Raw genomic sequence first — 26,469 nt, forward strand, 5'->3', positions numbered from 1 at the left:
CCGATGTCTCCGTGCCCCGATGTCTCCGTGCCCCTATGTCTCCGTGCCCGATGTCTCCGTGCCCCGATGTCTCCGTGCCCCGATGTCTCCGTGCCCCTATGTCTCCGTGCCCCTATGTCTCCATGCCGCTCCGTGCCGCTGCCCGATGTCTCCGTGCCCCGATGCCTCCGTGCCCCGATGTCTCCGTGCCCCGATGCCTCCGTGCCCCGATGTCTCCGTGCCCCTATGTCTCTGTGCCCCTATGTCTCCGTGCCCCTATGTCTCCGTGCCCCTATGTCTCCGTGCCGCTGCCCGATGTTTCCGTGCCCCGATGCCTCCGTGCCCCTATGTCTCCGTGCCCCTATGTCTCCGTGCCCCTATGTCTCCGTGCCCCGATGTCTCCGTGCCCCGATGTCTCTGTGCCCCGATGTCTCCGTGCCCCGATGTCTCCGTGCCCCGATGTCTCTGTGCCCCTATGTCTCCGTGCCCCTATGTCTCCGTGCCGCTCCGTGCCGCTGCCCGATGTCTCCGTGCCCCGATGTCTCCGTGCCCCTATGTCTCCGTGCCTCTATGTCTCCGTGCCTCTATGTCTCTGTGCCCCTATGTCTCCGTGCCCCTATGTCTCTGTGCCGCTCCGTGCCGCTGCCCGATGTCTCCGTGCCCCTATGTCTCCGTGCCCCTATGTCTCCGTGCCCCTATGTCTCCGTGTCGCTCCGTGCCGCTGCCCGATGTCTCCGTGCCACTGCCCGATGTCTCTGTGCTGCTCCCCGGTGTCTTTGTGCTGCTCCCCGGTGTCTCTGTCCTGCTCACCGTGTTCTTCAATGTGTTCTTCACACATATTTATTGTTCTTCACATACTATTTTGTTCGCACCGTTCCGCGCGTATCTTCCGACAAGTTAGCAGATGTGCCGAACAGTGAAGAATAGAATAAAAACAGTGAACACAGTGAACACAGGATCATTTAAGTGAAAAACACAGTAAAGATCACAGTGAAGAATAGATTACAGATGTTCGGCACATCTGCTTACTTGTCGGGAGATACGCGCGGAACGGTGCGTACAAAATAGCATGTGAAGAACAATATATATGTGTGAAGAAGACATTGCAGATGTATGTAAACATCTGCAATGTGTTCTTTACACACATATATATTGTTCTTCACATACTATTTTGTACGCACCGTTCCGCGCGTATCTCCCGACAAGTAAGCAGATGTGCCGAACATCTGTAATCTATTCTGCACTGTGTTCTGCACTGTGTTTTTCACTTAAATGATCCTGTGTTCACTGTTTTTATTCTATTCTTCATTGTTCTTCACTGTGTTTTTTTAATTAAATGCTCGATCTCGAGCAGGGGAAATACTCGTCCGAGCAACGAGCCGTTTCGAGTACCTTAATACTCGAACGAGCATCAAGCTCGGACGAGTATACTCGCTCATCTCTAATTGTTACTATTGCGCGTGTCTTCCGATAAATTAGCAGATGTTCGGAACATCTGCAATGTGTTCTTTACTGTTCTTTCTGTGCTCGGGCTGGGCTGTGATGTGATCAGGGTCGGAATGTTGGTCCTGCTCCAGCCTGTTCCGCTCCAGCCTCCACTTCAGCCCCCGCTCCTCTCCGCCATTCACACTCCGTTTCGCTCCTCCATGCCCGCACCAGCCCCCGCTCTGCTCCTCCATGCCCGCTCCAGCCCCCGCTCCTCCATGCCCACTCCAGCCCCACTCCTCCATGCCTGCTCCAGCCCTGCTCTGCTCCTCCATGCCCGCTCCAACCCCGCTCCGCTCCTCCATACCCGCTCCAGCCTCCGCCCGCTCTGTTTCACTCCTGCATGCCCGCACCAGCCCCTGCTTCGCTCCTCCATGCCCACTCCAGCCCCGCTCCTCCATGCCCACTGCAGCCTTGCTTCGCTCCTCCATGCCCGCTCCAGCCCCGCTCCTCCATGCCTGCTCCAGCCCCCGCTCCGCTCCACTTCAGCCTCCGGTCCTGCATGCCTGATCCAGTCTCCGCTCCGTGATGCCCGCTCCGTTTCGCTCCAGCCCTCCAGCCCTGCCCCGCTCCTCCACCGTTAGGCGCTCGTTAGGCTCGGCTAAGTTAGCAGATGTTCGGAACATCTGCAATGTGTTCTTCACTGTGTTCTTCCCTTAAATGATCCTGTGTTCACATGTTCACTGTTTTAATTGTATTCTTCACTGTTCTTCACTGTCTTTTCTTAATTAAATGCTCGAGCAGGGGAAATACTCGTCCGAGCAACTAGGCGTTCCGAGTATGCTAATACTCTTACGAACATCAAGCTCGGATGAGTATACTCGCTCATCTCTAATTACCTTTAATACCATTAGCATCAGGTACTTTTCTAATAGGCCAAAGATAAAAAAAAATACATTTGCTGGAGTATGTCCAAAAAGGGTTGGCCACTCTTTTATATAAGTTGCCCATGAGCCTTTATTGCCTTAATAATAATCCCTGAATGCTCATCAAGTGATTCAATAATACTTACTTTAGTGCTGTCCGCAGACTCTCCATGATTCTTTGTTTACATGAGTGAACACTCATGAATAGGAGGGGATGTAGTAGGAGAGTTATAACTCATCCTGCTTTCCCCATCCCCTCTTCCTGTGTCTGTCAGTGAAACGGACAATGTGAGAGAGACACAGAGTGAGTGACACCATGAGGACGGGCTGGAGCAGGCAGAGAGAGGAGGTTCTGTATATATATGCAAAGGGCAGCATGATGAGAATAGGGAAAGGCTTACGTTTTCTAATGTGGTGAAGACAAAGGTACATCCAGAGACTTGAGTAATAGGACAGATCTAGAGAAAAGGGACCAACCCTTTTAAATCTAATTTATCATGCACAATGTTGACTCTATTTACAATACATGTAGATATGCTTAATATATTAAGAAATTGCTGTGGAACCTTTTACTAAAGAGAAAATGCTTGAATATGTTAAGAAGTATTTTATAGAGTGGGAGCACTGATGATAGAAAATTGATGAACACATTTTTAAAGTTTCATTTTAATTAATTCATCCAAAATACACTCTGATGAAAGATCTTCTCATTCGCTGTAATATGTATTGTTATATAGGCCACTAAACCAATAGAAATAAAGTGTAAGATAGTGGAAAGATTAAGCAAAAATTAAGTATGTATGTAAATGACACGGCAGCCATCTTAAAGCCACTATCTTTTATTGTTTTCAGGTTTTAGTGTATTTGTTATAGGAGTGGCTGATGTGGATTATACTGAACTTACAAATATAGGAAGTAAACCAAGTGAACGCCATGTCTTCATTGTGGATGATTTTGATGCTTTTGAGAAGATTGAGGATAATTTGATCACCTTTGTGTGTGAAACTGCAACTTCAAGTAAGTGTCATATAAAGTTTATATATATCTTTATATCAGAAGGTTTATAATAGATCTAGAAAACAGAGGGGGAATTTATCAAATGCTGGCCCCTCTGGTGGATGGCCATGCAATGAGGCAATGCTACGCCAGGACCTGCCTATTGTAGAATACCGATATAACCTTGATAGAAGGGCACAAACTATAGCTAGTCCACAGTCTGGCACAATGCCTCTCCACACCCACTTGGCACGGATGTGGCTTCAGGGAGGAAGTGGTCGTAATTCCTGGTCATTTAAGTGCAAGCCTTGATAAATCTCCCCTCAAACTGATTTATCTTAGTGTAAATAACTGCAATTGTATCGACTGCTTCCAAAATAAACAAAGCAATACCTTTTTGCTGCCAGTTTGAATGTTTATTTGTATAGAATGGCAAATAATATTGCAATTATACTAAATTAATCCAAGGATTAAGAAATCAAAGAGAAGCCATCAACAACTATTGGCTCAATAATTCAATAAATAGGGTCACATTGACCTTTTGTCTAAGTACCTGCCAAAGAAAATTCTAAGAAAAAGGTTCCCAATAGAAAGCTGAACTTCTCTTATTTCTAGGAATGTCAAACATGCCAAAAAAACTTTTATCAGACCATAAGTCCAAGTTCATAATATATGACACATCAGGAAATTAACGTCTATGACAAGAACATGTTGTGTTCTTTTGTGAGCTTTGCTTCCATTTACAAATATTTGAGCCTTATTTACACAAGAGTGTGACCAGTAAATATGGTGCCAAGAAATACATCACGTAATGCATACCATGTTTTAGTAGAGAAAGAGAGATTTAATATGATATGCTACAATCTAGAATTTTGAAAATGGTAAAGTCATAAAGTTCTGAAGTTATAAATATAGATAAAATCATTTTATTATTGCTTTTTTCCAGCTTGCCCACTTATATACCTTGAAGGCTATACATCCCCCGGTAAGAGATACATTTTTTTAGATTTGGGTCTTGCACATTGGAATTTTCCTTATGATAGTGTGCATTTTTACATTTCTGTTTTCCCCAGGTTTCAGGATGCTTGAGGCATATAACCTTACAGAAAAGACTTTCGCATCTGTACAAGGTGTTTCCATGCAACCTGGTTCATTCAACAGCTTCCCTGCATACAATCTCCAGAAAGATGCCTTCCTCTCAATACCTACCTCGTAAGCAAACTACAGTCTTTTTCTCAACATTATTTCAGTAGGCCTAAAGTAGATCTTTACAGAGAAAAAGGGATGTTGGATCACAGTAACACAATACAAATATAAAATAATCACAATAACTAGTGTCTTACAGCATAGTTCCCATACACAACCTTCTGGTTAACCACCTAAATTCCTACCTTATACTTGTCCTTATTAAATATAGCACAATAGAAATTCAACAAGATAGCCACCTGGCCGAGTAAGCTAACTAGTGTTATTGCTGATAGTAATTAGGTTGCAGAAAAATGTTAAGGTAATTGCATGCAACAAAGGCCCTGCCACCTACAATACTAGAATCATGAAATTGAATTAGTGTGCTTCCATGTGTACATTAGTATGGTAACAACAGTGTATCTGAATACATTGTTATACTATATATTGATTTCAATGGATATTTTTTTAAAAATGTAGGATATATTGCTATCGATGTGTTATGGTCCATTTGACTGAGTATATTGGACCTACTCTAAAGCTTTGTTTACATGAACAATAAAATCAGGCTCTTGTAATTCATGCATTTATGTATTTTTATCACAGAGACCTCCATCCTGATGGATTACCACCATCCTATACTATTATACTATTGTTCCGTGTGCTCCCTGAAACTCCCAATGAGCCATTTTCAATTTGGCAGGTTACAGACAAAGGCTATAAGCCAATGACAGGAGTGACTCTGGATGGTAAGTATCTTTCTTTTTTTCTTACTTGCAGCTTGCAATATTACATAGCAGTGATGTGAATAGTATAACATCAATAGTGCTATCCATTTTAACATCTGAGAAAATGGCAGTGATTTATAGTTACAAAAGCTTTAGAATTCCACCTATAATTGCACTAAAATGTTGGTGCACATTATATTATAGCCAGTGTTCTGACTTAGGATATGATCATATCTCCTTTAGAGTCTGTCAAAAATCACTACTACCTGAGCCAGGAACTGGAGGCGGCTGTTGCTAGTGCAATGAACTAGGGAGTGTAGGTGGAATAAGGGTAAAATAGTCATAATTCCTTCAGGAATGGCTCACTGCATATGCACCAGTTACTTTGGGATCTGTTTGTGTGCACTATATAATTGAGTATTGATATGAATTCTCATATCTAAAGTATTGTGTATATAACGTATTGCCAAAAATATGCACAATTAGTCACTTTCTGTTTTAACTTAATGTGTAGGATCCAAAAAAACACTCTCATTCTTCAACAAAGGAGCCACAGGAGATACTCAGACAGTAACATTTGATGGCGATGAAATCAAAAAACTCTTTTATGGGAGCTTTCATAAGGTAAATTATTTTCATATTTTCTAATACTTACTGTCACCTAAAATGCATAAGTATGAAAAGGAAAAAAGGTCATACTCTGCTATACTCTGTTATACATATCTAGTTTCTGTAGTATAAAATCAATGTGCATCTTCAAAGACAGAACTTTTCAGTGTTGTGTCCTATATCCACAAATGATCTTTGTAAACCACTCTGTAAATATTTATATGATGGTTATATTTAAGCCATAATAATTTTACTGTAGTGAACAAAGATCATTATAGAACCTTTTGTTGATCTACAGTTTGTTCAACACAGCTTCACTACAACTGTGTTCTAGACTTTGCAGCAATCTGATCCCTATCACAAACACCAAAATGCTAGGGACATCTGCCAGGAAAGTGTATATGCTGCCTGCAGAAAGTAAACTGCAATAGAATAGAAAACATAAGAGTTCTTCAGGACTTAAAGAAGATAGACACTCACTGATCAAACATTGAAAGCCTTAACTAATTGTTCATCTGTTGATTGACATGACTTCAGCTAGACCACCTTGGTAGCTTTGACTGCTGTGTCTCCCCATCTTGCACCATTCAAGTGCTGAACCTGTAAAAACAGTAAAAGGACTGTAAATGCTTTCAGAACCCATTGATGGCCTGTCACATGAATAGTTCTTTTTAAGTAATGAACTTAACATAATTTTTCATGGTGTAACTGATTTCCCTTCTCCAGAAGTCACCAGCAGGAAATCTAGCTAATATAATATCTAGTCCCTTAGGGGGGTCTAAATTTCTGGGTTTTCATGAAATGATTAACACTCGATTCCATGTTAGAACATAGGGAAGAAATGAAATATAGCTACTGGTATTTACTTCACTCTGTAAAGTATTATATGAGTTCATAGGCTTTGGGAATCCCACATGAGAAAGAGTGGGAGGAGGTTACATCCAGCTTTGTACAGAAGCCAAAGCTCAATATGATCATCCTTGGGGTTTGTAACAGAGCTTTATGACCCTAATATCCAGTAGCTGATCAATGATGGCAGACTGTGCACAGTAACCATTCCTGTATGAAACATGATCTTATGAAACAAGAATTAATATCATGTCCAATATTTGAAACATTGGAAAAACAAAGTCGATGGCAATGATTGCTGGAACATAAAAGATGTGTAATTCCAAATGTAAAAGCTTAATACGAGAGCCAAATTAAATGTCTAGTACATCCAATACTGCACATGTAACACTGTCATTTAAGACTCAAGAAAGGCAGAATCTTAATAATGTATTTAGATAAAGACTATATATATTCTTGCCACTGAACTTTTTATATAATGAAACATTTTTCTCATTGTTATAATGTCCAAATTGATGAGCAGTTTGCACATCAATTCTTCAGGAAACAATCTTCATGAAGAATTGAAGAGAAGCTTCAATACAAAATGTCACTTTGAATCCGAGAGAAAACTAAGAAACCTCTTTTTAGTTTAGCCTATTGGACCATAGTGTTTAACAAATGTCAGTTATAGCTCTGGTAAAGAAACCACAGTTCTTCTTGTATTTCTGATTAATCATATTCTCTTGATGATGACCAGTGAGTTGTTTTTATGTGCTGTCCAGTTAGCATTGGGTATTGCTGAATCTCCCATGCCCATAGAGAGGTGGTGTGCATATTGATGAAGCATCACCAATGCATCCTCTTCCTCTTCAATATCTTGTGAATGGCTGGAGACAGGAATCCGAGTCTATATTGTTAAATATTCCCTTATATATGAAAGATTAAGACATTTTAGCTTCTTCTTGATTCAGCTTCACAGTCTTGAGGGATGTTGGACAAGAGTATGGACAAATATAGACAGTACACTCTTTGGAGCTTAACAGCGATAGTTTTACATATTTAGATATTTTTGTGATTATTCACACTTTTAATGAGTCTGCAGGGGCTCAATGAAAATAACCAGCCAGTAGTATAACAGCTGCAGGAGTGATACATCTGCGGTGGTCTGTACTTCATCTTTGACTTGCAGTAGCTTGGCTGTAAATTTCACAAAGGTCTTAATCTTTTGTGATGTACAATCTGTCTGCAAATTTATTGAGTCAAAGCTGCTCAATAACTCTGCTGTCCAATTTATAAATTCTCTATTTACTATGTTACAAATGCAATGGATTTCTTTGGAGATGCAATTGTTGATCTCCCTAGCTGTAAGTAACTTTGGTTTTCTACGTTTTGGGGTTAGAAAAGACAAATAAGTTGCTCTAGTTACAATGCATAGTGTCAGACACATATAAGTCAGACAAGATCAACAGATCTGCAGATAGATTTGGAATGAAGTGATTTGTATTATACGCCAGTACAGAATGTGCACTCTGTAAAATATGCAGGACACCTTACATTTTAATAGTGAGTCTTTCCTCCAGCCCATAAATCACAGTGGCCTAAAGATGTCTTAAAAGTCCGGGAAATGATTATGGAATAAAATATATTCTCCTCACTTTTATGACCATTTTATTTCATGTCAGTCAGTGAAAAGTCAGGTTGTATTTTTTGTCTGTTATGGCCCAGAAGGATCCTCTGGTGAAAATGATATCGCAAAAATTTTGTGAGCAACTTTTTCCATTGTTTCACATATATCTACCATCTATCCATCTTTCATATAAAGAGCAAAATAAGACACAGCTATAAAGTTTGATTTTCAAGTATTTTAGACAGTATATCTTCTGTATGCACAATTTTTTTTTTTCGTTTCCATTACCTTCCATATTTCCAGTGCTGTACAGAGATTAGAATTACATCAATCTATCATTTACATCATTTATCTTTAGTCAGGACATTTGTGCCTGTCTGTTTTAATTATTCAGGATTTTGGGCTTTTTAATAAAAAACTCTTCTGCATTCCCTTCTAAAGTTTTTCCAATTGCATGGACAGGACTGGGGTTTATTTGCAACTTTTTAACCACAATTTTCGCCAAAAATTGCACCATTTTTATACATCCTCTTCTGGATTTTAAAGATATATCAGGCACAGAGCTGATAATTCTTGCTCATCTAACTTTGCGTGGAGTATAAAAGCTGCAAATGTTGCAAATAAACAATAAAAAAGAGAAAAGCCTAAGATAAATGACCCCCTATGTCTCCAGTAGAGCCCACACTTATTATTGCCCTTACACATAGTCACACTACAATCAATATCATTTTCATACCAGTCTTTTGGCATTTTTTTCGCTTATGAGAACATAATACCTCCTGATGTATTCTTAGACAGGACTCCAATGTTATTTCATATATTTGTAAATAATTTAGACACATTGAGGGAGATGTAACAGGCTCCACCAGTGCAAAGACAGACAACATTAGTTGTCTGCAGTAGTTTGTCACTTTTTATCATAATTTTCAGATGTAATTTTAAAAGTTTAGAAACCATAACCCTATTTACCTTATTCGTGGCCTATACTCAAAATAGGCCTTCCATTTTAGATCTGTAACTGAGCACCCTTCCTTATTGGGTGGTTTCAGAAGTTGTAATCACCACATGGAGCACAGTACAAAACGTTTTTGCTCACCAGAAGTACTTGAACATAATTAAGCTTCAGTAGCCAGAAATGGCCACTACGCAGTGTACATAGGATAATGGCCAAAGGCTTCTGTTTGGCTTTACTTTTGTACAGTACAGCTTGGTTTGTTGGTTTTGTAAATGAAAAATGATGACATCAGGATATATAAGCTATCCCTCTAATTGTTTTTATATTGTTTGCCAGTCTTCCATAGAAAGATAATGAGCCTAAACTTGGTCTGGCATAGACCAATGAATGTCATAGCTTGCCACTTTTTAGCTGCTGAACTTAAGATGCTGGGAAATGTTTGGCTATGTAAATGAGACTGAAATGTGAGTCTCTTTGAAGAGCAAACAAACGTATGTTCTCAGGAAACCATGGATCTCACTTAAATTTACCTTCTGTAGTCAAGCAGTTGATTGAGACAATCACATTTTCCTTTTCCTCCTTTTTGTGGTATAGTGTTCTCTGTTTTCATGTGGTAATTGGTTTATGCACATAATGGGAAAAGACAGTGGTAGGAGCCAGCAGTCTTTGGAATATATAAGTGATACTGTACAGTCTGGTGGTGTCAACATGCATTAGGGGCACATTCTTCCCAAGCTGTCGTTAATTTTTACATACCATGCTATAAAAATATTTTTTATTTCCTCTACCGTAAACTGATCCATAGTTTTAAAAACTCTATAAAATATATTTTTCACTAAGTTACCATAGACCAGAAGCATTGGCATTGTTCAAGTCATGGCATTGGTCAGCATTTTGCCAAATCATTCTGCTGTGTTGTACAGGATTGGTAGGAAGTCAATTATTCTAAGAGAAACTGGAGAACTGGAAACAAACAAGGAGAGCAAATCCTTACTACACATTGAGCTGCATCGGCTATTTTTTAAAAAAATGTTGTGGTTGGTTTGAAGGGGAAAGGGGAGGTACAGTTAGTTTGTAGTGATGTCATGATTGTGATTTAAAGAATGGGTTTAACCACATGGGTTTATTTGTTTAATATAAATGGGGTTGGCTGGACTTTGAGAAGAAGGAGCCAACATTCGAGAAGTCTTTAAATGCTTTTGTGTTTATATGTTGATGGCTGTTTTCATGGCAACCGAAAAACCCTTCAATAATCCGTGATCCTGAATTATAAGAAGTGAGTGACAAAATCCTAAATAAACGAAAAGTCAGTCTCCTGGAAGATTTGTCTGTGGTTTTTTTGGAAGGAAACAATATGTGCTCTCAGACAGAAATGTTACATTTATCAGAGCCCAGTGACTTTGTGGTAGTGTGGTTATCTGCAGAAGTCTATTTTGTATCACATACAGTTTTTTCTGTTCTTATATTAAAACTTAGGTTATAGATATGGTTAAGTTACCTTTGCAGACATTCTCTGTTGAACATTTAAAAAGTTGTACATGTATACCTATGCAGCCTTACTGTATACATCTTTACTACATTTTACATACCATACACATAACAGGAAATTACTAGAATGACTTTAAACAAAGTACATGTAAGGAAATATATTTTTTTATTTGAACTTGAAGCCAAGTATTTCAAAATAGCCTTGGAAACTGGGAATGGAATTTGATTTTGGCTTTGTGTCACAGCCAACAGAATATTTTTATCAAAAAAGGCATTTGAAGATCTCACTGTGTGCTTTGAGAAAGAAAATTAACTGATAATCCTAATAAACTATGAAAAATAGGCTCTATTAAATAGTCCAATCAGTAATTAATTCAATTTTATGTAAATACATTTGTAAAGAAAACTATACAATGTAAGCTAAGGTACATGGAACTCTATCACGAGGATCAAGGATAGTAAACAAAGCACACTTACATGCTGGTGTATGCCCTCTCTAGCAGGATCTGCTCTTCTTTTAGCTTTTTGTTCTCTGGTTTTTACAAAAAAGGCTTTTAAAATTATGCAAACAAGTCTGAGGGGCTCCAGGCACCTTAGACATTATCGGAGCCTGGAGCTCCTGACTCTTATTTGCATAATTTTTAAAGCCTTCTTTTCTTAAAAACAAGGACATAGGAGGCTTAAAGAAGTGCAGATCCTGCCAGTGGGGGACATACACCAGCATGTAAGTGTGCTTGGTTTACTACCCTTGATCCTGGCAGTAGATGTCCTTTAAGCTGAATTTATTGAATTCCATTGGAAAAATTGAGTTTGAAAATAAGGTAACAAAATTATGATTCTGTGTCATATTTCTATATCAAATGCGCTACTTCCCAAAATATTAAAAGTGTAAAATTAAACCAAAGAATCATCTAAATTAAGGCTTAAAAATAATACCTCTTTCCTGGTATTGTGCAAAAGTCTACCATGAACTTGCATAAAACATATAACCAGCAGGACTTACATTTTGTGGTCCTTCACCATACCTACCAAAAATAGGAAGGCTACTGTGGCAGTTCTGCATTTCTGCTATTTAATTATGCCCTATATTCGTCCCAATTTTTGGAAAACCTTTACAGATTCCATTATAGGCTCTAGGGCTTATCCCAACCCTAGATTAGACTCTCAATTGATTCAGACACTAAAAAAAAACCCTCAGACACACATTCCATATAATATATAGTGGCAGAAAGGGGGAAGCGCTAATAGTGTAAAAACATTAGGACCAAAAAGCAGATGTAAGAGTTTGGTCCTGGCATTTTGGTCCTGGCATTGTTCAACACTAATGACATTTTATTGGCATAGTGCGTACAACATTTAAGTTAGAGGTGTTAGTGTAATAGGGGATTTACTGTATTAAGTTTGGTTAGATAGTTTCACTATACAGGACCCAGTTTGTACACTAAAGCATCGTGCACACAAACATGTGTAAAGGTTGTGTACTAGCTCAAGGCCATATAGTCTTCCATTAGGTATTTTCATGGTGCTTCAAGGCCCCTTATTTGCGACCTGCAAATCTGCTAATGGATTTGCCACCACTACAGGCTCCATTAGTGAGACAGAAAGATGTCAGATGGTATAAATCTAATTTGCTCTACTCTACAGGGAATTGCTTAGTTTGCTGGAAATAATTACGGTTTGTACAGAGTTTGAAAACCCATCCTTTTGGCAAAGAGACTGTTAATTACATTTTAATACTGTGGTTTATTATGTCATGAAATTGAGTGTATCCCGTGTAATTAGATACATATCCGTATATATTAGAAGGTGGCGAAAAAGTAACAAATTAAGTAAAATCATTAATTGGTATATTTAAAAAGAATAGTCATTAACGGATTTGTTACTGACAATTTTATGACATGCCTATATCTTTGAAAAAAAATTCAGGATTGAATCATGTAATGAAGAAATAAAAAATCTGCTTTCCTGGCAAAGAGTTTGTCTGCCACCAATTTCCATGGTGGAAACCAACCTCATTTTGTAGGTTAAGCATAGCAAATGAAACTTTGGAAAGATGAGTTAACTAATGTTTGGGTAATTCAATTCGCCCCTCTGTGTGATTGTCTTCTGATTGTGTCCTAATTTAGCTAAACACAGAAGATACAGCAAACTTCTTATTGGGTAAAATTTTGGACGAGACATATCTTTTGTCTTTCTTGTTTTCATGCCCTTCTAGTTCCTTATTTGTCTTGTTTCTTAGTCTAATTTGTCTTAGTTGGATTTTCCTTGTTTTAATTTCCACTGTTAGGGTAACACATGTGCAAGATGCAACTTTAAAAAAAAAAGGTGCACATTTTTCGACAAAAAAGTCGCAAAGTTGGTTGTCCTGCTTCTTCCTGACCAAATTCACCACATGAGACCAGACAAGCTTATGCACACTTTTTCTGCAACTTTTTCATTGGCAGTTGGCCAATACAACTAACTTTAGTCTAAACAGCTGCATAAAGTGAATCCATCCAAAAGCTGGGCACCGAAAATTGTGGTGCAAATATAGAAAAGTCACTGAAAAGTATGCATATTCACAACTGCTGAGAAAAAAAAGGAAAAAAGATAAATATCCCCCATAGTGTATTAGCTATCATACAAAAGTGATAAGAAATGAGTGTTAAATATGTATTTTTATGAAACCTTTTCAAAGAAAACAATATCTGATCAACAATATTATTATATTTAGGTCAACATTGTGGTGTCTCCTACGTATGTGAGAATCTATATTGACTGTAATGAAGTGGCAGAGAAACCGATTAAGGAAGCTGGTGTCATTTCTACAGATGGATTTGAAGTACTTGGAAAGCTCAAGGGTGACAAAAAATCAGCCCCAGTAAGTCTCTCTTTAAGAGAATACATTAGATCTTCCTTAAGAGTATATATAATTTAGTTATATATATGTTCTATTACAACCTTATTTTAAAGTGTTTTCAATCCATGAGTCATGAGCATTAGATATTAATGTAATCAATACAATAACATGGACTTTCACCATTTTTAGACAATTCATCAGGATTTGATGCAAAAATTTTATTTTTTAAGCTTTATGTTACTGAAGCCTCTGCATTTTCACAGCACACATATATCCTCTGCAGTTATGTGGGTATAAGCTCACTCACATGTAATATTATATAAAATGTAAGAGCCAGGGCAGTGCTTGGCAAACTTCCAATGTGTAATAATTTAAGTTTTATGTGCCACATCAAGTATAGCCAGAACAATGAATTTTACAATGGAGAAACTTGCCAAACAAGTAGAACTTAACTTTACTTACAAGATGACATCACACTTTGTAATTCACTGCAGATGTTCATTTGTCATCTATTCAGATGTGAATGCTAAGCAAATGTCTTGAAATGTCTGATAAAGAAATACGCAAATGACATGACAAGTAAACAAGCTTTTGCCTTGTTCCCAGTTCCTTCTCCAGATGTTTGACATTGTGTGTACTGTAACCTGGGCAAGTCGGGATAGATGCTGTGATATTCCTGCAATGGTAAGTCTTATATAAATATTTTAACTTGTGGATATCCTATGGCCACAGTAGCAAAGTATACGTTGTGCATAAAATAGGAAGTTACTTTAAAGGTCACGGCCTATAGCAAGGTTCTGTTAAAAAGCAGGTGGAGTTTTAGGTTCCCTTCTAAGTTTGCAACCCCTATAGTTATGCCCCATCTGTTTTTTATCTATTGATCAAATGTGTCAAATAAATTATAGACATCATAATTTCATTTCCTTTTATTTATATATAAATAAAAAGGCACAAACAGGACCAAATAAGCCAACCAATGAAATATTTTTACCTAGATTACATTGAAATACAGTATTCTCCTTTTCCCAACTGTGCCCATACTGATGTGTTCATCATTTAAGAAGAAACACATCTTTATGCTGTTCATAGCTTTTTTTTATGAGATGTGTAGGCTGGCTTCTATGCACATGATTTAATCCCTTAGTCCATTTTCATTTCTTAAATATTCCATGCAGTGTATTGGGAAGCGGGAAAAAAATTCCAAATGGGATGAAATTGCACTATTTTTTGTTGGATATTGTTTTTATTGCTTTCTCTGTGTGCTCCGTATGAAACCTCCCCTTTATTCTTTAGGTCATTGCGGTCATGGGGAAACCAAATTTATATAGATTTTAATTTTTCCCAATTATGAAGCTAAAAACTTTTTCATACTTCAGCATATGAAGCTGTGAAACAAGATGATATTTTCATAGTTACCATTTTCAAGACTGTGACTTTTTGATCACTTTTTATTCACAACTTTGTGTTTTAAAATAGAGAAAAAGTGGCAACTATTTTAAAAGTTAGGTTATGCAGTGTCCCAAAAGTCTCTATCTTGTTTATGATTTCATTTCTCTAGTTTTCTATTTGTCCTAGAAAAAGTGGGGTATGATTTGAATTTCTACTTTTATTCATTTTTTAAAAATATTTTTTAAATTTTTTAGGTTCCATCGCTCATGCAATGTACTGGAAAAAAAAACGTACTGTAATATATTGTGAATATACAGCAATATAGTGTGAATATTACATCTTGCCTCTGGCAGGCTTTGATAAAAAGTGTTAATTGGCAGCCATAGGCGCTTCCCAGAGGTGCACAGTGTAAAAGTAACCAATCAGCAACCCCAGATGATGTTGTGCCAATAGCCAGCAATATTGCCATGTCCTTGTGATGCTGCTGTTTAAAGTGATGTTTAAAGTGATCAGCTTTGCTGATGACAACTAACAAGTTAATTGACACAACTTTTACCAGCATCAATCTCAGCAGTTAGCCACAGGTGTCTGCTGTATAGTTTACCAGATATCTGCCATGTAGGGACATTGCCTGACAACCTTTTTTGTACAGCCTTAGCCTCTTTCTGACAATAGATTTAATATAGTTTAAAAAAATTATTCTGTGGTAGTCATTTCAGCAGATATGACTCTTAGGGATTGCGTAATGCCCTCATAAATCTCCCAAAGGGTTTTGCAAGGCTTGAGTATAACATAGTGGAAGTCAAAAAACAAGATTAAACTGCCAAAACATCAATGCTTTCTGGTAAAGGTATTAAAGTAGCCAATAAATCATTTGGTGCTGTTTTCATTATGGGGCTGATTACACAATGATGCCCATACTTAGTGCAAGAAAATATATAAACTAGTAGCCAATCTGAATGTCATTAATTTAAGAACCTTGCACAAACACAAAGGCTTTTCGGATATCAGATGACTTCAGCAATCTGCAAAGATATACAAAGTAGAACTGCAAAAGCAAATACGTTTTTGGCAGTTTGCAAACAGGAAAATAATATGCTTTAGAAAAGTCATTCTTTAAACCATCTGTGGCATCTCTTACGTCATACATTAGCCCACTATCAGCCAACTATAAACATAGTAGGATATTGTGTCAGCCAAGGTAGTGTATACATTTCACTCAATATCATAAGCTCACTTGTGGCTTGATGGGTTTCACACATGATGGCGTCAGTATGCACAAGCTTCAACATAAACTCCTGTCAGTACTGCAGAACATTTTACCGACACCCCTGTAGATGCATTTCCCTAATTCATGCAAAGGCATTTTATCACATTAATGAAAAAGGGGTTGTTAGGGGTTGTTTTCTCTTAGAACTGATTGAAAGGACTTGGTTCTTAACGTACACATTTGATTTACATACTGTGTCCTATCAATGCATGTTTATTTTTCAATGTTCTTACTTTAACAATATGGTGTGTTTACTTTATTTAGAGTTTTATATCATGATATCATTTAATCTGTTTCAGAGAGATGAAGCTAAGTGTCCAGCACTACCACATGCCTGTACTTGTGCACAAGACAGTATTGGAGCTCCAGGACCAGCTGGCCCATCTGTAAGAATGGATTGTTCCATGACTTATTTTCAAATTATTTTGTCATCCTCAATATAGAAGTTACAGATCTTTGGGTGTTTCTCCAAGTTATGTGGCACACTGTGGCACACTGCCCTGGAGACCGTACTCCCTTCAAAAATCCTTGGCCAGGCCTATGCTTGCTTTCCCCGTGGGTCTATACGGAAGGATGTCCCCAGATTTCCCTAGGCTAACTCTAACCCACTACAATATAGGGCACCACCCTTATATACCTGGATCTATATGCATATTAAAACAGAGGGAAAATTGAAGAGACATTTTTGAGCTCCGGTCAGATCGCACTTTACTTCTTTGTATCTATTTAAATGTCTTTTTCTACATATGGATTCTCTACTATTGGGCCTGTTGACTAAGATTGGCAAATATAATGAATTTCTGATGGCTTTTTGCTAAATATGATAAAGTAGAGGGAAAATTACATTTTAAAATTCCTAAGTGCTCAAGGTTATTTATTAGGAGTCAAAGATTTGTGCCTCATGTAATCTAATTACAAACATACTCTCATTTTTAGGGCATGCCTGGTAGCAAAGGTCCCAGAGGTGATCGGGGTGTAGATGGACCTTCAGTAAGTATAAAGTTATTATGATATAACTATATGGAAAATTAATGTAGCCTTTGATAACAGGGCTTAAACTTTACAAACACTCAGAATCCAACACATTCTAGGATATTTAGTTTGATATGTGTGGAACTTTGAGACACCTTTTTGAGGGTATATTTACTGAATGTAACAGATAAAAGGAACCTCTTAATTTAACTGGACTAGAATTGTGTGAATGAGCTATGATAAATAAACTTGCTTTCAAGTATTTCAATAAATTTAATGTTTGGAGTTTCAATAAATCTAAATCCTAAAGCTTTTGATTAAAGAAAAAAATTATTTCCAGAAACTGACACAAAATTGTGTCATAAAATTGTGTCCACTCATAAAGATTGGAATGAATGAAAGAAAAGTGAAGAGCTTTAACACTGATATTACATTATGTCTCTTAACATATTTCTCTTTTTTCCTTGATTACAGGGTCCCCCTGGGCAACGCGGTGAACCTGGCCTACCTGGTCCACAAGGGCCTCCTGGCCCACAAGGACCTCCTGGGATTTCTATTCCTGGAGAACCTGTGAGTTTGAAAAGAATGTGTTCAAAATGTCATGACTAGAGATGAGCGAGCACTAAAATGCTCGAGTGCTCGTTATTCGAGACGAACTTTTCCAGATGCTCGAGTGCTCGTCTCGAATAACGAGCCCCATTGAAGTCAATGGGAGACTCGAGCATTTTTCAAAGGGACCATGGTTCGGGAATAAAATGTGTTAATTAATTGAAAAAGAATGTCTTCTGATAAGTTAGCAGATGTATGCAAACATCTGCAATCTATTCTTCACTGTTCCGCGCGTATATTATCTCCCGACAAGTTAGCAGATGTGAAGAACAGTGAAGAATAGAATTAAAACAGTGAACACAGGATCATTTAAGTGAAAAACACAGTGAAGAATAGATTGCAGATGTTCGGCACATCTGCTTACTTGTCGGGGGAAACGCTGTCCCGGGATCCGCTGCTCTTCTTCCACTGAAGTCTCCCCGATGTCTCCGTGCTGCTGCCCGATGTCTCCGTGCCCCGATGTCTCCGTGCCGCTCCCCGATGTCTCCGTGCCGCTCCGTGCCGCTGCCCGATGTCTCCGTGCCGCTGCCCGATGTCTCTGTGCCGCTCCCCAATGTCTCCGTGCCCCAATGTCTCTGTGCCGATCCCCGATGTCTCCGTGCCCCGATGTCTCCGTGCAGCTGCCCGATGTCTCCATGCCGCTCCCCGATGTCTCCGTGCCCCAATGTCTCCGTGCCGCTCCCCGATGTCTCCGTGCCGCTCCCCGATGTCTCCGCGCCCCGATGTCTCCGTGCCACTCCCCGATGTCTCCGTGCCGCTCCGTGCCGCTGCCCGATGTCTCCGTGCTGCCGCTGCCCCATGTCTCCGTGCTGCCGCTGCCCCATGTCTCTGTGCTGCCGCTGCCCCATGTCTCCGTGCTGCCGCTGCCCCAAGTCTCCGTGCTGCCGCTGCCCCATGTCTCCGTGCTGCTCCCCGGTGTCTCTGTGCTGCTCCCCGGTGTCTCCGTGCTGCTCCCCGTTGTCTCTGTCCTGCTCCCTGTGTTCTTTAATGTGTTCTTCACACATATATATTGTTCTTCACATACTATTTTGTTCCGCACGTATCTTCCGACAAGTAAGCAGATGTGCCGAACATCTGTAATCTATTCTTCACTGTGTTTTTCACTGTGTTTTTCACTTAAATGATCCTGTGTTCACTGTGTTCACTGTTTTTATTCTATTCTTCATTGTTCTTCACTGTGTTTTTTTAATTAAATGCTCGATCTCGAGCAGGGGAAATACTCGTCCGAGCAACGAGCCGTTTCGAGTACCTTAATACACGAACGAGCATCAAGCTCGGACGAGTATACTCGCTCATCTCTAGTCATGACACTTCTAAAGTTCCTTAAAGTGCTTTAATTAAATATTTAGAGTCCAGTAATTAAATTCAGTCAAACTACAAGGCGACAAATACTGTATTTTGCAATGATTATCTTTATTTCACATTCATTTAGGGCCGTCAAGGTATTAAGGGTGATCAAGGTGACCCTGGTTTGCCAGGAAGAATGGTAAGTTGATGGATACATTTTCTTTCTGTTTATGCTAAATTTTTAATGAATTATAACTAAAATTATACAAAATTCACGTTAGATCTTTTAACAGAAATGTAAAAAGTGTGTCAACATTAATTAATTTCTTTGTTTTTTTCAAGGGATCTCCTGGTGTAACTGGACCAGCTGGACCTATGGGTCCACCAGGACCAAGGGTATGTTTCTAAAGTCTACTTTCAGTCAGTGTTATCCCTTTCCCTTTAGGGCATAGATAGTCTATCCTTCACTATAGGGAAGTTCCAGAGCAGCACAAATAAAGTGGGTGCAAGTCAGTCAGACTATTGGCAGCATAGTCTCCAGTATATACTTCAGAAATTTGGCAGCACTCCAAATTTCAGGTGAAATTCCATAAAAATATGTGTATGAGTCTGAGGTGCTCTAGCCGAGGTCATTGGAGCTTCTTTTAGCTGTAGCAGCTAATAAATTATGCACTTCCCCATCTCTAAATATTCCCCCTCGTCCCACCTGATGTGCAGACTTCCTGCTCTCTGACTACGTCACTGGCTGACTGCCAGTCTTGCAATCCAGTGCAGCGGCTGGATAGTATGATCGCGAGATTTGCACACTTGTAAATCTGATGGTAGATGCCCTTAAATACTCTTATGGCCTTCTTGTATTTTAAACAGAAGAGAAAGTGTGACAACATATCCCTATTATTGCAGGAAAACTGCATTAACCGCTAAATGATCATTTAAATATGTTTTGCCTATGCTTGCTTTCCCCGTGGGTCTATACGGAAGGATGTCCCCAGACTTCCCTAGGCTAACTCTAACCCACTACAATATAGGGCACCACCCTAAACATTTCCTAAACATGCAGCTCGAAAACATTTGCAAGTAACATGTAAAGACATCCTTTTACATCGTTTAATTAGTAGCAGATCAGCATTACTTGTAGAACTAATCCTTGCACATTGAACAATGACCTGCAAGTCGCTTGAGGTTTAGTCTTGAACAGAAGCTAATGTGTCATTTTCTGTAATCCTTTATTTTTTACTTTTTCGTGTTTTAATTTTTTAGATCATTTTAATAAATAAAAAATAAATGTATAACAGAATTACAACACAAACAGAGCACAAAGTCCTTAAAATCTATATTTTTAGCCTTATGCTCTTCAGGCATCAAAGAAGAGTGCAGGAGGGAAAATATGGGATTGTGTTCTTGCCAAAGAAAATGAGGAATTATTTGGGTTAGCAGATATATTTAACATATATGTTTCTTTTACATCTGTGATTCGGGATTCCTGCAGAGTGATAAAGGGTAATTGTGTGAAAAGTGTATAAAGAGATGTATTTTACATGCAGTGCATGACTTGTAAAATATATTCTCATTTAATTAGAATGGGGTTATGATTACACTTTGGGCGATTCATGAAAAATAGTGCAAGTGTAAAAAATGAGCCGTTCCAACTCTCATTATCCTTGCACTTTTTCAGATAAAACAGGAACCTAAAGGGTTAATGTGCATAATGAGCATCTCTGAAACATTCACATTTACATATAGTTGGGGTAAGAATTTAAGAGATAGCCATCTAGAACTGGTCTGGAAGGCTCCTAGATGGCTTGGCTGCCCATGTCCAGACACTTTGAAATGTGGCAGTTGTTAAACCTGTGCTTTACACAGGCTGGAGGATTCTTATGGTGCAAGTGTAGGGGCACAATATGAGGACAGGGATCATGTCACATGCCTGACGACAGGGGTTGTGTATCTCATGACACACAACTGTCCCTTGAACCATGAATGATGCTCTTGTCACCAAACATTTCCCGGAAACACATAATGGGTACTTTCACTCCATCTTATTTCAAGCTGTTGAATGGGTAAGACCACCAAGGATTGGGACAATCTAATCTTGCGCAATGAGGTGCAGTGGATATTTAAAATATATTGTTTATCTAAACGTCTTTTATGACTCACTTTTATTTGTTTCATCCAACCATGCATTTGCCATAATGTCATCTCTAGTTTTTTGCCTGATGTCTCTATATATATGTACCTAGCGACTGCATTGGTGCTGGGCTATAAGACTGGCACCATGAATATAGGATATCATACTTTCTCTGCTTTTATTTAAAACCAGATAACCTTATTTACTGTTATTACATAAGATCATGACATAATGAATCATGACCTTGGCAGGGACATACCTCTACCTCTTGGTCCATCTGTAGCTCTAGGTCATCATACTCTATCTTTCTATTTATATTGATCACACCTCAGCTCTTTTATACACCCCTCTCCCTTTCATCTCAACTGTGGTGGCTCAGGTTTCAGTGCAGTGCAGTGGGGTCTCAATGGTTACAGGATGCTCCTTGCAGGATGATGTCCTGTGATGTGTTACACTCCAATCATATCACAGGAAGCTCCAAGCTCATGAGAGAAAGCTCCTCTCTCCAGATCCCATATGGGGATAGACTAGGACCCTAGGGACGTGTTGCCCCTGATGCTCCTTCTATCCCTGTTTACATTGCTTCATAGAGGTGATAACTCTGACCACTTCACTAGTCACAGTCACTGTGGACTCCCCTGACCACCAGTCACGCAAGGTTGCTGGTTACGACATCACTGCCAGGAGACCGCTGCTGTAATGATGTTACTACTTTTCTTCACCACTGAGGCCATTATAACTTGGAAGACTTCTGCATATCTAGCCAAATACATACTCCTATGGAATGATGGTCCGTTTATTGTTTTATTTAAGGAGGGAATAGGAAATTATACAAGGCAAATTTGTTTGGATACACACAAAAGGAAAAGCTGGATGCAGAAATGATAAAACAGTGGAGGGGTAAACACAAAATTCAGTTTTTTTAGACAAAGCACACTAAATTCTTTCTTCTTGAATTTATAGAAGACGTGTTTCATTTCATCTGGAAAGTGGAGATAAAAGACTGTTCAAAATAATGTGTCAGAAATTGTTGAAAGCAGCATTATACTGCCTGGTATCCATTTGCTGAGTGTAAATAGCATGTCAGTTTAATCAGTCCTACATGGTGGAGATTTATATTATTTTTATTATGCTTATCACAATCTACTGATAGGAAAAGAGCGCTCTCAAATACAGGATTATGTTTAATTAAGCCTACCAGATATATAAATTTATTGTTTACAAAGCCAGCAGTTTTATGTAATAAAGCTATTCATAGATATTTGCCAGTGGAGCCTAATGATCTCAAGTACTGGGATAAATGCAGAGATCCAGCAGGTTTACAGTATTTAGAGCTTTCAAATCTTTGCCTTACCTAGAGATAAGCAGCACTAAGGGGTGTCTAAAATGTGCATACTTTTGAGCCAAAACTGTAAGTCAGTAATAATTATATCTGCTGAAAGCTATTTGCTATGCCTGTCCATAGAATAAAATTGTCAGCTTGTTTCCCTTTCCAATTTAGATACAAGCATGCTTGCCTAAGCTAAGTGTTCATGTGTCTAGGTAGACAAGAAGAGTAACTGTTAGAGGGCCGTCACAACAGCTGTGTAAAACAGATGATAAATAAGTGATTTCAGGGGGTTTTCTGGATGAGATTAAAATATCTTATTTTCAATAAACAGCACCCTATTTAATTGTGAGCTATGCCAGGCTTTGTAACTCTTCTCCCTATTGCTAATATATAACATGAAACACAGCCAATGATTAGTCATGGCATGATTTCTAGGAAAAAGCAGGTATCTTTAAAAAACCTATAAGTTAGAGTGACCAAACCTACAATATGCAGCACAGCATGATTTATTAAGATTAAAGAGCTATTCTGAAGCATTACATGACATATCTATAGGTTATGTCATAAAAATACATGATACTGTAGCTGTGAGCCCCAAACGTTCGCTGACCACCTTCCCGGGCCTTCCTTTACTTGTGTTTACATTCAGAATAAGTTGTTTTTATTTGAAAAGCTACATCTACCAGTACTATGGTAAGAATTTATCAGAACTTGAATGCCAAAATTGAGATGAAGAAAACAAAATTGCAGAAAAGCGATGTTGTGGACTTTTGGGCTGCTTTTTTGTGACCTATTACATTACTGCACTTTGAAAAGTTGTCCGGAAACCAAGTAGGATGGTGTAGAAAGTTAAACAACGTCTTAAAGATGCAAAACATGTATCAAACCTTTTGAAACATTTAAATAAATGTTACGTAAACTAAAACAACACCAGCTTCAGTGAAACTGCCTCCAAAATTCCCTTTATAACAAGGTTCCCCTATATTTTTAACATAAAGGGATCCGTAGATCCATTTATTATTGGAAAGTATAAATTACCGCACATAAATTAAAAACTTAAAAATGTAAAGTAAGATTTAGATTTTTGGGGCTACTAGTTTTCTCTGTCAGCAAGTGAAGTGGAATTATAAATTTTGTGAAATGCTTATTCATAGCAGGAGGGTGGCCTGCAGTGCAGCATGATGTAATGTTTTGGCCCTCTCAGTATTTTCTTTTTCGATTTCTCCATTGATTACAGATTTATTTCACTCTAGCTGCCCATTCTTACTTTTTTCTATGCCTAAAAAGATCATCGGGTTATGTTAAATTCATACATTTTTATGTATATCTAATCAAAATGTTATTCTCTTTTCTAGGGTTTCCCTGGCAAAGATGGGCCTGCCGGACCCAGAGGTCCACCTGGACCAATGGTTAGTAATGCAATCTTGTAATCTTACTAGAATGTGTAATGCTGTATTATTAACTCCTGCTAACAGGCTTCAGATGCCATTGTGGCAGCTGAGTTAAATTGCAGAGTGAAAGCATCTGCTAGTGTAAGAAATATGATCGAGTCGGGCGCTCATGTGGAAGAAGCGTGATAATTCGGTTTATAAAGATCTGATAATATTTTCAGCAATAACCTAAATCTAATGCTCTATTTTACTTTGCAGGGAACCCCAGGAGCACAAGGAGTACCAGGTCCCAGTGGGAAACCAGGCAAAGAAGGAGATAATGGTTTACCTGTAAGTAAAATAACATTTGCTGCTGATTAAGAACGTATATCAGAGTTTATCTTACAGTCAAATAAACAACTCCTTGGAAAATCAACATTTTATTTAGCCTTTGGTTGAGAACTAAAAGTTTGCAGTACATCACTTTCTACAGTTGCAGTAGCTGATTGTTGGAATTTGAGGTAATCATTTTCCATTTGAACCAGCACCAATATCTTCTGCCAAAATATATATTTCTACACTGTGTAACTGGTAAGAGCTAGATCAGCACATTTATAGAAAAGGGTTTCATTGCTACCTTCATTCTTCAATTATATGTCATTTAACATAAGCAATATGTGATATCTTAGTTTTTTGATGGTGTCTTTATTTGATGAGTGTAAATAGCATGTCAGTTTAATCAGTCCTACATGGTGGAGATTTATATTATTTTTATTATGCTTATCACAATCTACTGATAGGAAAAGAGCGCTCTCAAATACAGGATTATGTTTAATTAAGCCTACCAGATATATAAATTTATTGTTTACAAAGCCAGCAGTTTTATGTAATAAAGCTATTCATAGATATTTGCCAGTGGAGCCTAATGATCTCAAGTACTGGGATAAATGCAGAGATCCAGCAGGTTTACAGTATTTAGAGCTTTCAAATCTTTGCCTTACCTAGAGATAAGCAGCACTAAGGGGTGTCTAAAATGTGCATACTTTTGAGCCAAAACTGTAAGTCAGTAATAATTATATCTGCTGAAAGCTATTTGCTATGCCTGTCCATAGAATAAAATTGTCAGCTTGTTTCCCTTTCCAATTTAGATACAAGCATGCTTGCCTAAGCTAAGTGTTCATGTGTCTAGGTAGACAAGAAGAGTAGCTGTTAGAGGGCCGTCACAACAGCTGCGTAAAACAGATGATAAATAAGTGATTTCAGGGGGTTTTCTGGATGAGATTAAAATATCTTATTTTCAATAAACAGCACCCTATTTAATTGTGAGCTATGCCAGGCTTTGTAACTCTTCTCCCTATTGCTAATATATAACATGAAACACAGCCAATGATTAGTCATGGCATGATTTCTAGGAAAAAGCAGGTATCTTTAAAAAACCTATAAGTTAGAGTTTATAGCACAGCATGGTTTATTAAGATTAAAGAGCTATTCTGAAGCATTACATGACATATCTATAGGTTATGTCATAAAAATACATGATACTGTAGCTGTGAGCCCCAAACGTTCGCTGACCACCTTCCCGGGCCTTCCTTTACTTGTGTTTACATTCAGAATAAGTTGTTTTTATTTGAAAAGCTACATCTACCAGTACTATGGTAAGAATTTATCAGAACCTGAATGCCAAAATTGAGATGAAGAAAACAAAATTGCAGAAAAGCGATGTTGTGGACTTTTGGGCTGCTTTTTTGTGACCTATTACATTACTGCACTTTGAAAAGTTGTCCGGAAACCAAGTAGGATGGTGTAGAAATCATTATGCTTGAAATAATAAAACAAAAGATGTCACAAGAAAGAAATAATATTTTGTAGTGTAGTTTAGTTATTTGAGCCAAGCAGTTAAATCATGTAGTCTGTAGTAGTTACTGTAGACAAGTTACTGTTAATTTAATGGGGGTCATTTATCTTTAGCCAGGAGATTTGTATGTTTGTTCTTGTTTCTTCCGGATTTTGGACTTATTTTATTTATCTTAGATGTTGATATATCAGGCAGCTGATAGATCAAATATATCAAATTCTTCTGCAACACCTTCTGGAAATTCTTCTGCAACACCTGTTCAGGATGGGCATTTGTGTCAAAATTGCAACATTTTCGTCCGCATCTGGTTTTTAAAGATATATCATGCTCAACATTAAAACATTAAAACATTATTGCGTGGCTAACTTTGCCAAGTGAGTGGAAAAGTCGGAAGTTTAGGCGCAAATATATCAAATGTGCCAAAAAAACTTCGCAAAAATAAGAGAAAATTCTAAGATAAATCCCCCCCAATGACTTTTAGATTTTTTTGTACAACATTAAGAAGCAGAAAGTTAAGATAATGATTTTGTTGGAGTCTTATGAATGTTGTATGTGAAATAAGCTGCTCCTGAGGAAGAAGGATCCAAGACTTAACTAAACCTAAACTATAGTTCTCTTATAAAGGGAAAGGGTATCAAAGAAAAGGGGGTTAAAGGGTTAAAATTGAGATT

General features: G+C 38.3%; 1 protein-coding gene and 1 long non-coding RNA gene across 6 annotated transcripts in view; one reads left to right on the forward strand and one right to left on the reverse strand.

Moving 5' to 3' along the window:
* The window catches only part of COL12A1 (collagen type XII alpha 1 chain), a 124,320-nt gene that overhangs the window by 84,982 nt on the left and 12,869 nt on the right, over positions 1–26,469 (forward strand). For all 4 annotated transcript variants that reach the window (XR_011854222.1, XM_072142113.1, XM_072142112.1 and 1 more), the window contains 14 exons: positions 3,183–3,347; positions 4,273–4,311; positions 4,400–4,538; positions 5,118–5,260; positions 5,754–5,863; positions 13,463–13,609; positions 14,195–14,272; positions 16,547–16,633; positions 17,184–17,237; positions 17,694–17,789; positions 19,261–19,314; positions 19,458–19,511; positions 23,929–23,982; positions 24,223–24,294. Coding sequence is in view for 3 of the 4 variants with exons in the window: in XM_072142113.1 (XP_071998214.1) it covers positions 3,183–3,347; positions 4,273–4,311; positions 4,400–4,538; positions 5,118–5,260; positions 5,754–5,863; positions 13,463–13,609; positions 14,195–14,272; positions 16,547–16,633; positions 17,184–17,237; positions 17,694–17,789; positions 19,261–19,314; positions 19,458–19,511; positions 23,929–23,982; positions 24,223–24,294 (1,292 nt within the window). In the remaining variant the exon portion in view is untranslated. The remainder of the gene's footprint in view (positions 1–3,182; positions 3,348–4,272; positions 4,312–4,399; positions 4,539–5,117; positions 5,261–5,753; positions 5,864–13,462; positions 13,610–14,194; positions 14,273–16,546; positions 16,634–17,183; positions 17,238–17,693; positions 17,790–19,260; positions 19,315–19,457; positions 19,512–23,928; positions 23,983–24,222; positions 24,295–26,469) is intronic.
* Positions 1–26,469, reverse strand: part of LOC140121930 (uncharacterized) — a 73,011-nt gene that overhangs the window by 35,644 nt on the left and 10,898 nt on the right. For both annotated transcript variants that reach the window (XR_011854223.1, XR_011854224.1), the window contains exon 3: positions 6,329–6,448. This is a non-coding gene — a long non-coding RNA (uncharacterized lncRNA). The remainder of the gene's footprint in view (positions 1–6,328; positions 6,449–26,469) is intronic.

This window comes from Engystomops pustulosus, chromosome 3, assembly GCF_040894005.1.
Source record: "Engystomops pustulosus chromosome 3, aEngPut4.maternal, whole genome shotgun sequence".
Lineage (NCBI taxonomy): Eukaryota > Metazoa > Chordata > Amphibia > Anura > Leptodactylidae > Engystomops > Engystomops pustulosus.